The 18,687-nt window shown below is 41.2% G+C and overlaps 1 protein-coding gene across 2 annotated transcripts in view; it reads left to right on the plus strand.

Annotated features, from left to right (window-relative positions):
- The first annotated feature begins 9,169 nt into the window (after nucleotides 1-9,169).
- oys (lysophospholipid acyltransferase 6) overlaps nucleotides 9,170-18,687 on the plus strand; it is a 106,732-nt gene continuing 97,214 nt past the window's right edge. Inside the window, exon 1 of one of the 2 annotated variants that reach the window (XM_069309438.1) lies at nucleotides 9,170-9,366. In XM_069309438.1, the coding sequence (XP_069165539.1) occupies nucleotides 9,271-9,366 (96 nt within the window). In that variant the 5' untranslated portion in view covers nucleotides 9,170-9,270. Of the gene's footprint in view, nucleotides 9,367-9,494; nucleotides 9,519-18,687 lie in introns of those variants that run through there. The other variant, XM_069309439.1, reaches the window with a different exon arrangement.

Below are 18,687 nucleotides of genomic sequence, written 5' to 3' on the forward strand. Positions count from 1 at the left end.
CCACAGATCTCCAGTATCAGCTATTGATAATGGTAATGGCTCCAAAGGGCCACCACTTACGGGCTATTCATGCCCGTGCCACCTTTTGGGTGGCTTAATCTTCATCAATCAATCATCAATTCCCTCATCACAAACGTCTTGAGAATGGTCCAGGACGGACCGAAACGTCGTCGTCCCTTATTTTTTCTAGTGTGTGGTCTAGTCAACATACATTAGCCACATTATTGTGACTCATCGCCTGCATAAAAACATCAATGCTATGTACTCTCACAAACCTAATGTACCTTCTTGCATATATATAAATAAATAAGTCCACTATGGGCTCACCTCGTCCCGCATCGAGCTCCTCGACTCCGCCCAAATTCAGAGTGCCACGCTCTACAACTCTCACCCGGCCTGCATCTGAGCTCTCTACCCCCGGCCTCACTCACCTCTCTGTCTGCTCCAGGCTTTGTCCTAACTTCTACGACACTGCCAACAAACTGTTATTTTATGTCTGTTATTTTTTTTTTTTAATCAACACTGTCAAACTGTTGTATTTGTGTTGCTTTTTCAGTCATGTTCCCCCTTTTTTTTTATCTTTATTTGTATTTGTTCTCAACACTTTTTATTCTTTATGCTCAATTAGTATTAAGTTCTAGATATTAATGTTTTCTTGCCCGAAACGCATTGCGTAATAGTGGCTTTAGGCATTGTATGTACTAGCTCTATTTATATATCAATCCATTAATGTAACATCACTTGTATGTATGTATGTACCTTACCTGAATAAACATATTTATATTTATTTATTTATTAAACCTACTACTAAATAAATATGAAAAACCACTAAACTCTGTATATCTAATCTACCCAATAACGAAACATAATCGTACGTTACCGAATGAAAATTAAAAAGTATTGTAATAATCTTATCTTTTACAGAGAATGCATGTTTTCAGTATAAAAGATTACCTGTTTGTTTGTCCGGGACTATCCTCGCCACACTTTCAGGGTGACTCGTCGAGTGTCAGGGATTTACCTGAATTTACCTGAGGGTCCCTGTCTAGTGGCCTCGATGAGAACAGGAAGCCAGCAAGTTGACAAAGGTCCGCGACATTTGACCTGATAAGAACATAAGAATTAAGTGAAAAGGTCTATTGGCCCTTTCCAGGCAACTCCTTTTTATATCCACCCAAACTCGTTCATACACACACACACACACACACACACACACACACACACACACACACACACACACACACACACACACACACACACACACACACACACACACACACACACACACACACACACACACACACACACACACACACACACACACACTACATGGATGGCGAAATGCTAAAGAAATTGTTCACGACTTTTGTTAGGCCAAAGCTAGAATATGCAGCGGTTGTGTGGTGCCCATATCTTAAGAAGCACATCAACAAACTGGAAAAGGTGCAAAGACATGCTACTAAGTGGCTCCCAGAACTGAAGGGCAAGAGCTACGAAGAGAGGTTAGAGGCATTAAATATGCCAAAACTAGAAGACAGAAGAAAAAGAAGTGATATGATCACTACATACAAAATAGTAACAGGAATTGATAAAATCGATAGGGAAGATTTCCTGAGACCTGGAACTTTAAGAACAAGAGGTCATAGATTTAAACTAGCTATACACAGATGCCGAAGAAATATAAGAAAATTCACTTTAGCAAACAGAGTGGTAGACGGTTGGAACAAGTTAGGGGAGAAGGTGGTGGAGGCCAAGACCGTCAGTAGTTTCAAAGTGTTATATGACAAAGAGTGCTGGGAAGACGGGACACCACGAGCGTAGCTCTCATCCTGTAACTACACTTAGGTAATTACACACACACACACACACACACACACACACACACACACACACACACACACACACACACACACACACACACACACACACACACACACACACACACACACACACACACACACAAGGATAAGACTAAACTGGAAAAGGTTCAAAGGTTTGCCACCAGACTAGTACCCAAGCTGAGAGGTATGAGCTACGAGGAGAGACTACGGGAATTAAACCTCACTTCGCTGGAAGACAGAAGAGTTAGGGGGGACATGATCATCACATTCAAGATTCTGAAGGGAATTGATAGGGTAGATAAAGACAGTCTATTTAACACAAGGGGAACACGCACAAGGGGACACAGGTGGAAACTGAGTGCCCAAATGAGCCACAGAGATATTAGAAAGAACTTTTTTAGTGTCAGAGTGGTTGACAAATGTAATGCATTGGGGGGTGATGTGGTGGAGGCTGACTCCATACACAGTTTCAAATGTAGATATGAGAGAACCCGATAGGCTCAGGAATCTGTACACTTGTTGATTGACGGTTGAGAGGCGGGACCAAAGAGCCAGAGCTCAACCCCCGCAAACACAACTAGGTGAGTACACACACATATGTCGTACCTAGTAGCCAGAACGCACTTCTCAGCCTACTATGCAAGGCCCGATTTGCCTAATAAGCCAAGTTTTCATGAATTAATTGTTTTTCGGCTACCTAACCTACCTAACCTAACCTAACGTTTTCGGCTACCTAACCTAACCTAACCTATAAAGATAGGTTAGGTTAGGTTAGGTAGGGTTGGTTAGGTTCGGTCATATATCTACGTTAATTTTAACTCCAATAAAAACAAATTGACCTCATGCATAATGAAATGGGTGGCTTTATCATTTCATAAGAAAAAAATTAGAGAAAATATATTAATTCAGGAAAACTTGGCTTATTAGGCAAATCGGGCCATGCATAGTTGGCTGAGAAGTGCGTTCTGACTATTAGGTACGACATATATATATATATATATATATATATATATATATATATATATATATATATATATATATATATATATATATATGTATATATATATATATATATATATATATATATATATATATATATATATATATATATATATATATATATATATATATATATATATATTAGTATATTTTGGTAGCAGTCTTTCCTGTAGACATATATTATTAAATATGACCGAAAAAGTAAGATTAATAATTCTAACACGAATTTTCTCGATCTTTCTTATGTTTCTTTTCACTGTTGATGGTAATTGAAAAATCAATTCTCCAAAATTCATTTTTATTTTTAGTCTGACGCGACACTTGAGCGCGTTTCGTAAAACTTATTACATTTTCAAAGACTTTAGACACACACAACTATAACTGAATAGAGCTTAAACATCTTCGATTTTTTATACCTGCATTTGGGTGAGGTGATATGTTACAACAGTTTTGGATGAGGTGAAAACAAACTTTCAACACAAGACAGAACACGAAACAATGGGTATTGAAGGTAAGAATGGAAGTAATTGCAGAGGGCCTATTGGCCCATATTTCTTGATGCTTCTATATTGGAGCGGAGTCTTGAAGTGGGTAGAATATAGTTGTGCATTAATTGGCTGTTGATTGCTGGTGTTGACTTCTTGATGTGTAGTGCCTCGCAGATGTCAAGCCGCCTGCTATCGCTGTATCTATCGATGATTTCTGTGTTGTTTGCTAAGATTTCCGTGGTGATGGTCTGGTTGTGGGAAGAGGTTATATGTTCCTTAATGGAGCCCTGTTGCTTATGCATCGTTAATCGCCTGGAAAGAGATGTTGTTGTCTTGCCTATATACTGAGTTTTTTTAGGCTTACAGTCCCCAAGAGGGCATTTGAAGGCATAGACGACGTTGGTCTCTTTTAAAGCGTTCTGCTTTGTGTCTGGAGAGTTTCTCATGAGTAGGCTGGCCGTTTTCTTGGTTTTATAGTAAACTATATCAAGTAGTAAAAGTAGTAAACTATATCTTTACTATAAAACCAAGAAAACGGCCAGCCTACTCATGAGCAACTCTCCAGACACAAAGCAGAACGCTTTAAAAGAGACCAACGTCGTCTATGCCTTCAAATGCCCTCTTGGGGACTGTAAGCAAAATCACCTATGGCTCCCACTCGACCCTCTCCAAATGCCATGAAATTTTGTAGTAAGATAGCCCTAGACCCCCAAATGACACTTTGCAAAATATTAGAGCTCAATCTGCTTTGGTTCTTAAATAACAGGTTCATATTCAATGGGTTCTCGTCCCGTTAATGCATAAATACTACAAAAATTACCAACCTTGACCCTTCGTTAAATCACTTCTATTGCCTGTAGGAATGTGAAATTTGACATACTAGGACAACTTTTGTTGTAGAATAACGTAGTGTAATCGAAAAATCAGTATGGGTAGCCATTCAGCTACCAATCCATGCTAAAATCACTGCCAAATTTTGTCGCGAGAAATTTGTACCTCAATTTGGAGACCACTTCCTCATCAGCAAAAGGTCTAAACGCAATGATCTTTTGCAACGATGTATAACAAGCACAATATTATGCAGTGATGCAATAGCAACTCTGTTGTATACATATGTCCAGAGGTGGCCCACTTGAAAGTTGGCCAAAAAAGTTTTTTGTGCAAAACTAGCCAACTTTCATGGCAAAACGTCTCAATATGCGTCATTCCCAATTTGGTTTTGAATGACACTGCGAGCAGCCGCGTCCAACAGCCTGGTTGATCAGTCCAGCAACCAGGAGGCCTGGTCGACGACCGGGCCGCGGGGACGCTAAGCCCCGGAAGCACCTCAAGGTAACCTCAAGGTAAGGACACCATTGGATAGAGCAGATTGTTCTGTACAAGAGTAACTTTTATTTATGTTGGGATCTGAATTCCTAGTTCAGCCAGAGGACTGAAAATGACATACCTTGGTGCGATATCGAAAAAAATCAAATTATGATTCTGCATCTTTTTTGTGCACTGATCATGACTTTTTTTCTTTCCATTCTTTCCGAGACACATTCGACTAAATTCTCCACCCTCAAAAAACTGTACTATCCTTTCCTTCACTTCCTCAGGAACTGACTTGTCCTACATTTTCTTAGGAATTTCTAGTATTCCCTGTTCTTCTTCCAGCTTCCTAGCTTCGCGAACCATATATTCTGAAACTTTGAATTGCTCAATTGTCTTTTTGATAGACCAGCTTTGTGGCACGAGGGTTAGGCTTTGTATTTTTTCTTGGCTCTTTGCTACATGGAATTTTAGCTTCATTTCTCCAATGAGTCTTGGCAATTTATGCACTGTTGGCTAGAGCTTGGTACCAACAGGTTTTGGCAATCAATATTTACAATTGCAGCAATCTGCTCGGCAATTATTTCCTGTGCTTGGCTAATCTTACGCTTTGCATAACTATGCTTATCCCTTGCACTAACTCGTTGATATTTAATAGGTGAGACGCCTAATACTGATAAACTTGTGTTTACACTTTCACAGATTTCCATATTATCAGCAGGGCCATCAGAGTCAGCAGAGCGGGACTCACTTACCTACTTGCTGTCGAATTCCTTTCTGCATGATGTGCACAACTTTTGGCCAGGCTTAATACTGACTCTCAGCATATCTGACATTTACTCTGCAGTAGCTACTGTGATTGGTCGCAAATCTTTTCGCTTTACATGGTATTTCTTCTTGAAGGGATTGCAGCAAGTTTTTTTGCAAAAATTCAAATTTCGTCAACAATAAAGCTTCATGATGGAGGCAGACTTGAGATTCTCCATCCAAGTTCAGTTCACTTCGCTTTGTTATCAGTGTTTGATCTTCTGCACTACACTGTTTTAGAAACTTCAAGCCTTTGTTGGGAGTGTAGTTATCAAGTGACATTCAGAAGAGCCACACTCATGTCTAGCAATAGCACATGGCAATAAACCAATGGACTCCTGATTCATGACGTATCTGTAATCGAATTCAAATCAAATTATTTAACTAACTGAATACAGTAATTTCAAGACCTATAATACATTAATATTAATATTGTTTTTTATTTATTTGTGTATTTATTGAAAGTAAATACACAAATAAGTAAACAGTAATGTTTGATCTGCTGACACGGCACTACAAAGATGTAAAGATAAATATAGAACACGAACCTAAAATAGCATTAATTGTTTAATAATAATTCTGAATCCCACCCAAAAATGTTCTACCCAATGAAGCTTAAAATTTTTCCAATCAGTTTGGATATCAATTTACTAGCAGTCATGATCAGTGCACAAACAACATGGAGAATCATAATTTGATTTTTTCGATATCGCACCAAGGTATGTCATTTTCAGTCCTCTGGCTGAACTAGGAATTCAGATCCCAACATAAATAAAAGTTACTCTTGTACAGAACAATCTGCTCTATCCAATGGTGTCCTTACCTTGAGGTTACCTTGAGGTGCTTCCGGGGCTTAGCGTCCCCGCGGCCCGGTCGTCGACCAGGCCTCCTGGTTGCTGGACTGATCAACCAGGCTGTTGGACGCGGCTGCTCGCAGTGTCATTCAAAACCAAATTGGGAATGACGCATATTGAGACGTTTTGCCATGAAAGTTGGCTAGTTTTGCTCAAAATTTTTTTTGGCCAACTTTCAAGTGGGCCACCTCTGGACATATGTATACAACAGAGTTGCTATTGCATCACTGAATAATATTGTGCTTGTTATACATCGTTGCAAAAGATCATTGCGTTTAGACCTTTTGCTGATGAGTAAGTGGTCTCCAAATTGGGGTCCAAATTTCTCACGACAAAATTTGGCAGTGATTTTAGCATGGATTGGTAGCTGAATGGCTACCCAAACTACTTTTTTGATTACACTGCTGTATTCCGCACCAAAAGTTGTCCTGGTATGCCAAATTTCACACCTCTGGGCACTAGACGTGATTTGATAAAGGGTCAAAGTTGGCCCTTTTTACGATATGTTCGCATTAACGGGATGAGAGCTCATTGAACATGGATCTATTATATAAGAACCAAAGCAGATTGAGCTCTAATATTTTGTACAATTTCATTTGGGGTCTAGGGCTACTTTATTACAAAATTTCATTAGATTTAGAAAGGGTCGAGTGGGAGGCCTTTGGTGAATTCACATGGAATGACCCAGATCCGTCACCTGTAGCCACCTGCCACAGGTAACGGTAACCCAACCTGATCCTTGAAACCACTGTGTCGCACAGTCTGGTCGACGTTTTGTGCTGCCCATAGATATAGGTTTCAGATCTGAACAAATGATAGCTGTTTATACTAGTACTTTCAGGTCGTTGGGAGTCAGTAATTTGTTTCCTATCAGATCTGAGTGTTTGGACCAATACAGTTTTGACAGTAGAGATAGGAAATAGAAGAAATATAAATATAAATAACTTTATTGAGGTAAAATACACACAAAGGGATGAGGTAGCTCAAGCTATTCTCACCCTATTATAGAGATAGGGATTTCAAACTCTAGGTTAACCACACGCCATATTTTACATTTGACTGTAATTTATTTATTTATTTTATTTTTTATTGATATATACAAGAGTTGTTACATTCTTGTACAGCCACTAGCACGCGTAACGTTTTGGGCAGGTCCTTAATCCTAATGTTTCCCGGAATACGACCCGCCAAATGGTTTAACAACCAGGAACCCATTTTACTGTTGGGTGAATAGAGGCTACAGTTAGGGATTGGCGCCCATTATATCCTCCCCAGCCAGGATACGAACCCAGGCCAGAGCGCTTGTGAAACGACAGGTGAGTATCTTACCACTTCGCCACTGGGACTGTGGCAAAGTAACATACAAAATGGCGTTTATAATTGCAAATATTTCCTATTTTATAAATCCAAATATTTCCTACTTTATAATTTCAAATATTTCCAAATTTGGGGAATGATCTGGGGTGAGCCTAGTCCCAAGCGTCTGCATAGGACAGACAAACATTCTCTCTCTTACTGTATATATATACAGTATATAATATAATATAATAATAATAATAATAATAATAATAATAATAATAATAATAATAATAATAATATTAATAATAATAATAATAATAATAATATTAATATTAATAATATTAATAATAATATTAATATTAATATTAATATTAATATTAATATTAATAATTCATTGTGTCGGGGGACAGAAAGCCAGAGTGTATGCATACACGTTAGGCTTAAATCGAGGTTTTCCACCCCAAGGTCGAATTACTGACCCCGCCCAGGATGCAACCCCACAGCAAGCTGATTAACTCCTGAATACCTACTTGAACAGAGCCGTTAGATGAAAGAAAATGTGCCCAATCATTTCTGCCTCAGAAATGGTTGGGCGCATTTCGTATCACCTAATGCACCTGTTCACCTAGCAGCAAGTAGGTTCTCAGGAGTTGCCCGGGATTCAAACCCAAAATTCTCGAAGGTGAGTCGAGAACGAATCCGACTGTACTACCGGGACCCTCAAAAGAGAGAGAGAGAGAGAGAGAGAGAGAGAGAGAGAGAGAGAGAGAGAGAGAGAGAGAGAGAGAGAGAGAGAGAGAGAGAGAGAGAGAGAGAGAGAAGGAAAGGAAAGGAACTATCAGGAGAAAGCGCCAAGCCATTACGACTATATAGCACTGGGAAGGGGTCAGGATAAGGTTTTAGGATGGGACGGGGGGAAGGAATGGTGCCCAACCACTTGAACGGTCGGGGATTGAACGCCGACCTGCATGAAGCGAGACCGTCGCTCTACCGTCCAGCCCAAGTGGTTGGGCAGAGAGAGAGACCGTTTGTCTAAAGAAGGCGGCCAGACGCTTGTGGCTAGCCTCACTAAACTTTACAGGGCTAATGGTCTGGGTTACGGGCAGTACATGGTGTTCCTGGTCGAACCCTGGGTCCCTTTTGAGGAAAATGGCAAATTCCACTAATTTACAAGCCCGCTAACTTATACTGAATATAAAAAGGTTATATACGTAATGCATATGATATATTGGCTATATTATATTGACGTGGAGAATATTTCAAAGACGTATGATAGTGTCTATTCAGGTGGAAGTACATACATTCAAAATGAGTTACAAACACAATATTATATTTGTAGATAGAGCTATAGTACATACTATTCCTAAAACCACTAATACGCACAGCGTTCCGGCGAAGTTTATGTTGTATTATTTTGCAGTGGCTTATAATGCTATATCACCATGAATTACAATGTGTTTTTCCTGAGCATATAGTGATATATATACAGGTGAGGAGAGAAGGCGGGAGAGAGGAGTGGCATAATAAGAGGCAGCTCTAGTAGCATCATTATTATTTCTGGTGTGTGGCGTGCGGGAGGCATCAGTGGTGGGTGGCCGGGCGGGAGGTAGAGACGCGCGGGTGTGTGTGTGTGTGCGGCGCCTCATCTCTCTCTCTCTCCTCTCCATTACCATGGCTCCTGAGGTCTCCTCCCACTGGGAGGAGTTCTACATGGGCTCCCGCAGGTTCCAGTTCCTGGCCGACACGCTGGGCATGCCCATTGATCAGGTAAAGGTGCCGTCCGCTGGGGGCGTTGTCTTCTCGTTGACAGCTTTTGTGACTTAAGGGGGACAGTTCCCCCTCCCCGCCGCGACACGGGCGAGGCCTGGCACTACTCAGGCACCAACTTGTTGCCTCGCCCACCCTAGCTCACCCTCCAGGTGTGTCAAGACGTCCACACAACTTGACAAGGGTGTAATAGTGGTTTAAGTGTGTGTGTGGGCGTGGGGTGGGAGGGACAAAGGTGACCCTCACCTGTGGCACCTCTGTGTGTGTGGGTGTGAGGTGACCTTCACCTGGCACTACTGGCACTTGTCATCACACTTCCTGACCACACATGACAAGTGTGTAGCTAGGGGGGGGGGGGTATAGGTGCCTTGTTCACAGCTACTGCAGTAATTAATTACTATATATTTATTGTATAAATACCTGTGTTCCAAGTAGTGCCTTAATATTTTAGTAATGTATTATTTGTAATGTACTAACTACTGAATGTTCTGTACTAAACTTGTAATGTGTCATACATTGAATGAGAATTTGTGGCACTTTTTTTTTTTTTTTTTAAAGTGGCATAAAGAAGGTTTCAATAAGAATGTAAACTGGTAGAGAACGATTGGGCTTCCGTCATGGTCATCAGTGGAGGTGTTGTCTTGGTACGAACATCCTGCATATAATTTGTGAAAGGTTTAGTATTCTTGTCAAATAATTATTTCATGACACCACTTCTCAAAGGAGGCTTTGTTATGTATTTTCTATGGCAGTGGGTGAAACTTGTCATCCAAGTATGAGGTAGACTTTTAGTGACTATTTTTAGGCATAGCAACTTTCCGGGACTTGGTCGATGTAAAGAGTTTTACTAAATGAAAGGTAGACAAAATATCGGTTGCTTGAAATAAATGCCTCAATCAATTGATATATGTATATTTTCTGGAGCCCTAAATGCAAACACTACACTACAATTCAAAATATAGTTAAAAAAAATCTTTTGAAAAAATGGGGGTGTCATTTTACAAGCTGCCGGCTTCCTGTCCCCGTTGTGCTACCAAATAGATGGTGTCCCTAAGGTGACTTTAGGTAAATTGTGTGTTAGGCAAGGTTCAGTTTGGTGTACTTCGTTCACAAGTGAATGGCCTCGGCTCCAAGTTCCACACAGGACACAGTTCAGTACACTTCCTTACACCCAGTGTCTTTGTTTACCTACTAACCTACCTATAGGTAGGTCAGTAATGTCCCAGGTACCTACTTACCTCCCACGCAAGTAGGTACCTGGGAGATATTAAGCTGATTATTTATCTAATACCCCACCTCCCCATGAGCCTGTATCTATCAACAATCCCATAGGTTAGTTAGGGAGTCATTATTCATATTCATTCACCAAATACTAATCTAGTAAACACTCAATTCCCTCTCTCTCATCCATTGCACAGTGATGCACAGAACCTTACTGACTTCGTTGAGCGCCTGCTGTTAGTTTCATGTGTATGCAGCAGGAAGACTGTGACTTACCAAAGTCTCCCCCTAGGCCGAGCCGGTCGGCCGGTCGGACAGCACGCTGGACTTGTGATCCTGCGGTCCTGGGTTCGATCCTGGGCGCTGGCGAGAAACAATGGGCAGAGTTTCTTTCACACTATGCCCCTGTTACCTAGCAGTAAAATAGATACCTGGGTGTTAGTCAGCTGTCACGGACTGCTTCCTGGAAGTGGAGGCCTGGTCGAGGACCAGGCCGCAGGGACACTGAAGCCCTGAAATCATCTCAAGATAACCTCAAGATAGGCCAACTAGTGACCTTATCCAGGACACAAAAGATTATTAACTGCATGTCTTGTATAATTCCAGGTTTGTTAAATGAATTCAAATAATACGGCATTCCATGGCTATGTTATCAAATAGTACAGCACCCCATAGCCCAGTTTACAAATAGTACAGCACCCCCGTAGGTCTGTTTGCAAATAGTACAGCACCCTCATGGGTCTATTTGCAAATGGTACAGCACCCTCATGGGTCTATTTGCAAATGGTACAGCACCCTCATGGGTCTGTTTGCAAATAGTACAGCACCCTCATGGGTCTGTTTGCAAATGGTACAGCACCCTCATGGGTCTGTTTGCAAATGGTACAGCACCCTCATGGGTCTATTTGCAAATGGTACAGCACCCTCATGGGTCTGTTTGCAAATAGTACAGCACCCTCATGGGTCTGTTTGCAAATGGTACAGCACCCTCATGGGTCTGTTTGCAAATGGTACAGCACCCTCATGGGTCTGTTTGCAAATGGTACAGCACCCTCATGGGTCTGTTTGCAAATGGTACAGCACCCCCATGGGTCTATTTGCAAATGGTACAGCACCCTCATGGGTCTGTTTGCAAATGGTACAGCACCCTCATGGGTCTATTTGCAAATGGTACAGCACCCTCATGGGTCTATTTGCAAATGGTACAGCACCCTCATGGGTCTGTTTGCAAATGGTACAACACCCTCATGGGTCTGTTTGCAAATGGTACAGCACCCTCATGGGTCTGTTTGCAAATGGTACAGCACCCTCATGGGTCTATTTGCAAATGGTACAGCACCCTTCTGGGTCTATTTGCAAATGGTACAGCACCCTCATGGGTCTATTTGCAAATGGTACAGCACCCTCATGGGTCTATTTGCAAATGGTACAGCACCCTCATGGGTCTATTTGCAAATGGTACAGCACCCTTCTGGGTCTATTTGCAAATGGTACAGCACCCTCATGGGGCTATTTGCAAATGGTACAGCACCCTCATGGGTCTATTTGCAAATAGTACAGCACCCCCATGGGCCTGTTTGCAAATAGTACAGCACCCCCAGGGGCCTGTTTGCAAATAGTACAGCACCCCCATGGGTCTGTTTGCAAATAGTACAGCACCCCCATGGGCCTGTTTGCAAATAGTACAGCACCCCCATGGGCCTGTTTGCAAATAGTACAGCACCCCCATGGGCCTGTTTGCAAATAGTACAGCACCCCCATGGGCCTGTTTGCAAATAGTACAGCACCCCCATGGGCCTGTTTGCAAATGTTACAGCACCCCCATGGGCCTGTTTGCAAATGTTACAGCACCCCCATGGGCCTGTTTGCAAATGTTACAGCACCCCCATGGGCCTGTTTGCAAATGTTACAGTACCCAATGGGTATGTTATCAAATAGTATATCACTGCCATGAACCTGTTATCAAATAGTATATTGCCCCATTGATCTGTTACCAGATAGTATAGCACCTTATGGATCTACCTTGAGGTTACCTTGAGGTGCTTCCGGGGCTTAGCGTCCCCGCGGCCCGGTCATCGACCAGGCCTCCTGGTTGTCGGACTGATCAACCAGGCTGTTGGACGCGGCTGCTTGCAGCCTGACGTATGAGTCACAACCTGGTTGATCAGGTATAAATACTGATCATCTGTTGCCAATTACTGTAGCATATTGCTCCCTTGGGCTTTAATCCCACATATTCTCAATTATTAGATTACATACTTGGAGTCAGTATTCAGATCATTCTTGACTTTTACTTCTGAAAGTGTGTTAAACTTTCTCCAACATGAGTAGGCACTCCATCAATGCTAGTTAGTTTAATTAATTCTGTGAGTGGTGGTGGAAAGTCTACATAGACTCACAAAGGACTTAGGAACTGAATTCCAGATTTGTTTAGCTTAGCAAGTACAGCATTGATAAACTAGCTACAGAACATGGAACAATTATTCCTTCAGCAATTCTATGCAACGTTATAGTACATTACTGGATATTGATAGGCCCTGAAAATTGCTCATGACACTCGTGTCCCAGTACTTGCCTAGTTGTGCCTTCGGGGGTTGAGCTTCGGCTCTTTGGTCCCGCCTCTACCCAGTGTCCCAGTGAGTAATCTGGCATAGAAAAACATTAACCCCCCACAAAAAGTTAAAGGTGTTAAAAAAGTTTACTGTTAAATTGATTTTCTAGCTACTTATTGTGACTGGAGTCTCATTTTCATATCATTATTTTGTGAATTAACTGCTTATGAGTTTTGGAGATACTGCATCAGTGTTCAGTCATAACTCTTTAAGAAAATATTTTCTGGAACTTGTGACTACAGTACTTACTATACATAAAAATTTTTCATTACATTCAACAACTCTGCCAATTCCATATATGCTTATCTGTCCATAAGCGTTCTCATAAAATCTTTTTTTCCTATGTCTTTTTCCAAATGGATGAATGTTATTAAGCACACCTTACAATCTTTCTCACTTGCCTTCTCCATTACTTGTCGATGCAAATATCTGATCTGCACAATGACAACTTCCACAGAACCCCACCTTGTTCATCATGGATCAATTTCTGTAATTTCCTGTGCTCTTCCAATCACTATCCTGAAATACACTGCTCACAACACTTAGTTAATTAATGCCTCTATACAGTATTTCTTTTCACTTTGTTCTTCCTTTTAGTACTACTGCTCTTTTTTTAATTTTTTGGTACATTAACATTTTTCCATATCTTTTGGCAAATTCTCCACACACCATCTTCATTCTTTAATATCCACATCGAATCATTTCTGCATATACAGTGCAGTACTTCAACACCTGAAACTTTTCCTTTTTTCAGCTTTTCTGTAGATATATTGTACAGTGCTGTATCAGGTGTCACATGGTACAGTATTGCATTCTTCTCACACCACTGCATCCAATCATGTGCATGACACCTCTATTATCATGTCCATTTATTCTTTAATATTCCCATTTACATGTCCACCAATCTTGCTTGCTTATGGTGCTTCCTATTTTATAGATAATTTTCTTGCATTTTTCATATCTTTATTTGCTACTTTTCTGTGGGGAGCCCCTACGGCTCCCCGGAGCTTCCCGGGCTGATATGTATGTATTAGACCGTGGCACTAGTCGATAGGAGTTCTTTTGTCTACCAGGGACCACGAGCCAGAACCTGGCCTCCACCAGGCAAAATAAACAAAAAGGAAAAAGAAAACCCCTGCAAAAGCACAACGTCCACATGAGGAACAGAACTGGCCGCTGTGTACAATGGGAGACAAACTTTACGATACCTTGTGCCCCTACCAGCAACAATACCACTTCATACCAAAGGTCAAACACAAGGAAGGAAGCTGGACCCAAGGGCGGGCAATTGCCGAACAGCAAAAGATTCCTATGGAAGCAGTTCCCGAATGCCCTATGGAAGAGAATCCCAAGAACACAAGGACATTACTTATTGGGCACTTAGGGAAGTTGACCCTAAGCACATGCAGCCCCAGTACTGATCAAGTACTCCTGGCCTGTGCACCGCACCGCAGAAAGACACCACAAAGCACGAGAGTGCACAGAATGAGAGGCCAGATTTGACAACCGCTACAATCAACATCAGCCGAGGAACTGATAGCTGGAGTGACCAGCAGGGGGGGGGGGGGGGGAGGATTGCACAGACAATCGACGAGACAGCGTTAGTGATGTTAGCTTGTTTTAGATTGGGAGTTCTGCCTCTGTGTTTGGCTTTTAGGAAGCAATTTTTACCATGTGGGGTTTGTTTTGTTACGCCTTCCTTTCTGGGTGCCAACTCCGGTTGATGGCAGACATGGAATGCTTCCAAACACTTGGGGGTTTCCATAGGCCATTGCTCACGTAGCCTCTCTGAGGGGGGAGGCAAGTTCTGGCTCGTGGTCCCCGGTAGGCAAAAGAACTATAGTCGACTGATGCCACAGTCTAATATATACATATCAGCCCGGTAAGCTCCGAGGAGTCTCCCAGGCTCACCCAGAAAATGGCATTTCATTACAAACAACGTTGGTTTTTTATGTTAATATCTTTTTCACATTCCTTTTACTCTCATGACACTCCCTTTTTCTTGCCCCTTCTCATTCACCTTTATCCACAAACTCTACCTTATCCACCAAGCAATTATGACTTTGTAACATTACAGGCTCTGTAGTTGTTATTTGCATTCATGTTTGTGCTAAACTTAGAGGAGTATTTATATGTGAAATAGTGCTGGTCATGCATGTCTCGTGCCAAGTGCATTTGGTTGCGTCAAATGTCAATGTCATTTATTTATAGTTTCCTGTAGATAGTTTTGTCAGCAAAATATTATATTTTTAATTAGTAATAGAGTTCTGTTACTTAGTATTTATAGTACAGTACTGTATTTATATAATTATAAAGATAATAATCTTTACTTTTCCCTATACTGTATTAGATTAAATGTGGTTTGAAAGCTCATGAAGAAAATACAGTATACTGTTCTGTAAAGTAAAATATGCTAAAAAATAATAATAATACTTCATAAAAAAATATATGAAAACTGTACAGTAAAACAAATTAAAACAGATTCAAATTGACTGGAATTTACCTGAGGGTCACCGTCTCTAGTGGCCTCAACAGGGACAGCAGAACCTTTGGCAGCTTGCCAAAGGTTCCCCCCTTCCTATTTTTCCTGAGGATTTTCCCAACTGGATTTTGAGCTGCAGTAATGCCAAGACATCTATGGCTTTAGCGGATAGGCAGCTCAATGGGTTTATAACTCTATCAATGAAAAACCATATCCTGTTTTATATCCTACATTGTTGTTGAACTTGAAGGTGTTATCTATTGCTTGGGTTACATTTGACCTTTTAAAGAAGTCATCTGGAGTAATATCCTCCAACTTGTTCAGTATTTTAAAAATTTTGATGAGATCAGCCCTGTTGTATCTGCTTTGCAGTGTTGTTTGCCCTGTGGCCCTGAACCATCCCTGCAGTAAGAGTCAACTTAGTTCTGCGATGATTTTTGTTACGGTGTTGAACTTTCTCCAAAGCAGATACTGTCTGTCCTTCTGAAGATGAGGTCTTCATGCTTGGATACAGTAGTTCAAATAAATAATTAATACAAATAATTTCACTAAATAATTTCTCATATCTTATTCCCCTCAATATCCACTTTACTCTGGGTAAATACCAAGTACTCACCTAGTTATGCTTGCAGGGGTTGGGCTCTAGCTCTTTGGTCCCACCTCTCAACTGTCAATCAACTGATGTTCAAGTTCCTGAGCCTATTGGGCTCTATCATATCTACACTTGAAACTGTGTATGGAGTCTGCCTCCACCACCTCACTTCCTAATACATTCCATTTATCAACTACACTGACACTAAAAAAGTTCTTTCTAATATTTCTGTGGCTCATTTGGGCACTCAATTTCCACCTGTGTCCCCTTGTGTTAAAAAGCCTGTCTTTATTTACCCTATCCATTCTTTTGAGAATCTTGTATGTGGTGATCATGTCCCCCCTAACTCTTCTGTCTTCCAGCGATGTGAGATTTAATTCCCATAGTCTCTCGTTGTAGCTCATACCCCCTCAGTTCAGGTACTAGTCTGGTGGTAAACCTTTGAACTTTTTCCAGTTTGGCCTTATGCTTGATTAGATATGGACTCCATGCTGGAGCTGAATACTCCAGGATTGGTCTGACATACGTGGTATACAAAGTTCTGAATGATTCCTTACACAAGTTTCTAAAGGCTGTTCTTATGTTGGCCAACCTGACATGTGCCACTGATGTTATTCTCTTGATATGGGCTTCAGGGGACAGGTCTGGCATGATAGCAACCCCCAAGTCTCTCTCTCTGACTCTTGATGTTCATCTCCCAAATCTGTTGTAATGTATCAAATGGTTGTAACTAACAACCATTTGTTCGACCATTCCTTCAGTTTGTCCAGGTCTTCTTGAAGCCTTAAGCAGTCCTCCTCTGTCTTAACCACTGCACTGAGCAACGCGCCTTGAGGCTCTCGACTGGTGGTGCGCAACGCGCCTCTGGGATTTTATAGGTACTGTATAGCGTATCATTCAAAACTCCCGCGGCTACACGGGGTTCATATCAGCTTCCTCAGGGCTCTCCTAAACAGACGCCAGTTTTTTAAGTCATGGGCAACATTTCCGGGTGTGAAGGCCTCAGTACTGAGTGAGCAACCGAGGCTGGCGCACGCAGCATGAGCTAACAGCATTGCTGTTCAGCTTTTGACTACAGCATCGCATAAAATTTTCCAAATATATATATCTGGTATTATTTAGCCATGATAGTATTACAGAAGAGCCTGACTGTGATAAAGACTGTGTACAATGATCAGATATCAGTGAATAAATGCTGTTCAAGATGTTCACAGCACTAGCCACAGCACACTGCCATTATTTCATCCATCTAAAATTCTTCAAACAATTTCTCGTGTTCTTTTACAAAAAAAAAATGTGGAAAATTATTCATTTACATGATTTAGTGACCAGGATTGTGATAATAGCAGGATTGTGGTAAGAATTAGTGATGTGAATTAGCAGTGAGGAGTACTGTTGGTGTGGAGGGAGGGAGAGGTGGCATTGACTGCTGGCTGGTGTGTGGCAACATGTTATTGTCTGGAATTACCATAACAACTTAGTGATTTGCTATGGTGAACACAAATTTAGATACTTATATATAACGTGTGTGTATAGAGTGTAATAACAGCAAAAGGCTAATGTTTGGAAGAGCCATTTAGGTGAGTGAGTGAGTGAGGATGTCACCTGTTGTGTGACTTGTCATGCAGTGGTCATTATACTGTTTGGGCACCATACCAGCTTAGTTGTACAGTTATGGTGAATAAAACATGTAGGTAGTTATATATAATATGTGTATGTAGTGTAATAACACCACAAACAGTATTGTGGGAGGAGTAATGTTGGCGAGTTAGGTGTTGGAGTGAGGGAGGGCTGGCTGGGTGTGGCAGCTCACTCTTTGTTTTTTTGGCTCATCATGCCAACTTAGTGGTTTGCTATGGTGAACACATACAGTATGTAGATAGGTATATACAATGTGTGTATATAGTGTAATAACCACAAAAAACACTGATTGACCATAGAATATAATATACATGATACATATACGAGCCCCATAATTTTGAGCATAATGATGCTCCACACATTGAACTACTGTATATAAATTCTGCAAATTACACACTTTTGTATAATATTACAGCATAAAACCAGAGAAGAAACGAATGAGAAACATTAAAATAATTGTGAAACACTATATTCACGGGAACTGTCACTCTACGGGGTGGCGGGGCCTAGTGACCTTGAGCGCTCCATCGCTCAGCGCCCATAATATGCTCAACTTCCCAGCTCCATCGCGGCTAAAGTATGTCACATACAATATTATTTTTTAGTTTCCCGGGATCAGAGACTGCATTTTAACAATATATGAAGAGAAAATAATTTTTTGGAAAGGATTTATTTTCGGCACGCCACGAGTATCATATTTTAATGCAGAGCAGTGCAGTGTGCAGTGGTTAATCCTTCTCATAATTTTGGCATTGTCAGCAGACATTGAGAGG

Source organism: Procambarus clarkii, chromosome 65 (assembly GCF_040958095.1).
Source record: "Procambarus clarkii isolate CNS0578487 chromosome 65, FALCON_Pclarkii_2.0, whole genome shotgun sequence".
Lineage (NCBI taxonomy): Eukaryota > Metazoa > Arthropoda > Malacostraca > Decapoda > Cambaridae > Procambarus > Procambarus clarkii.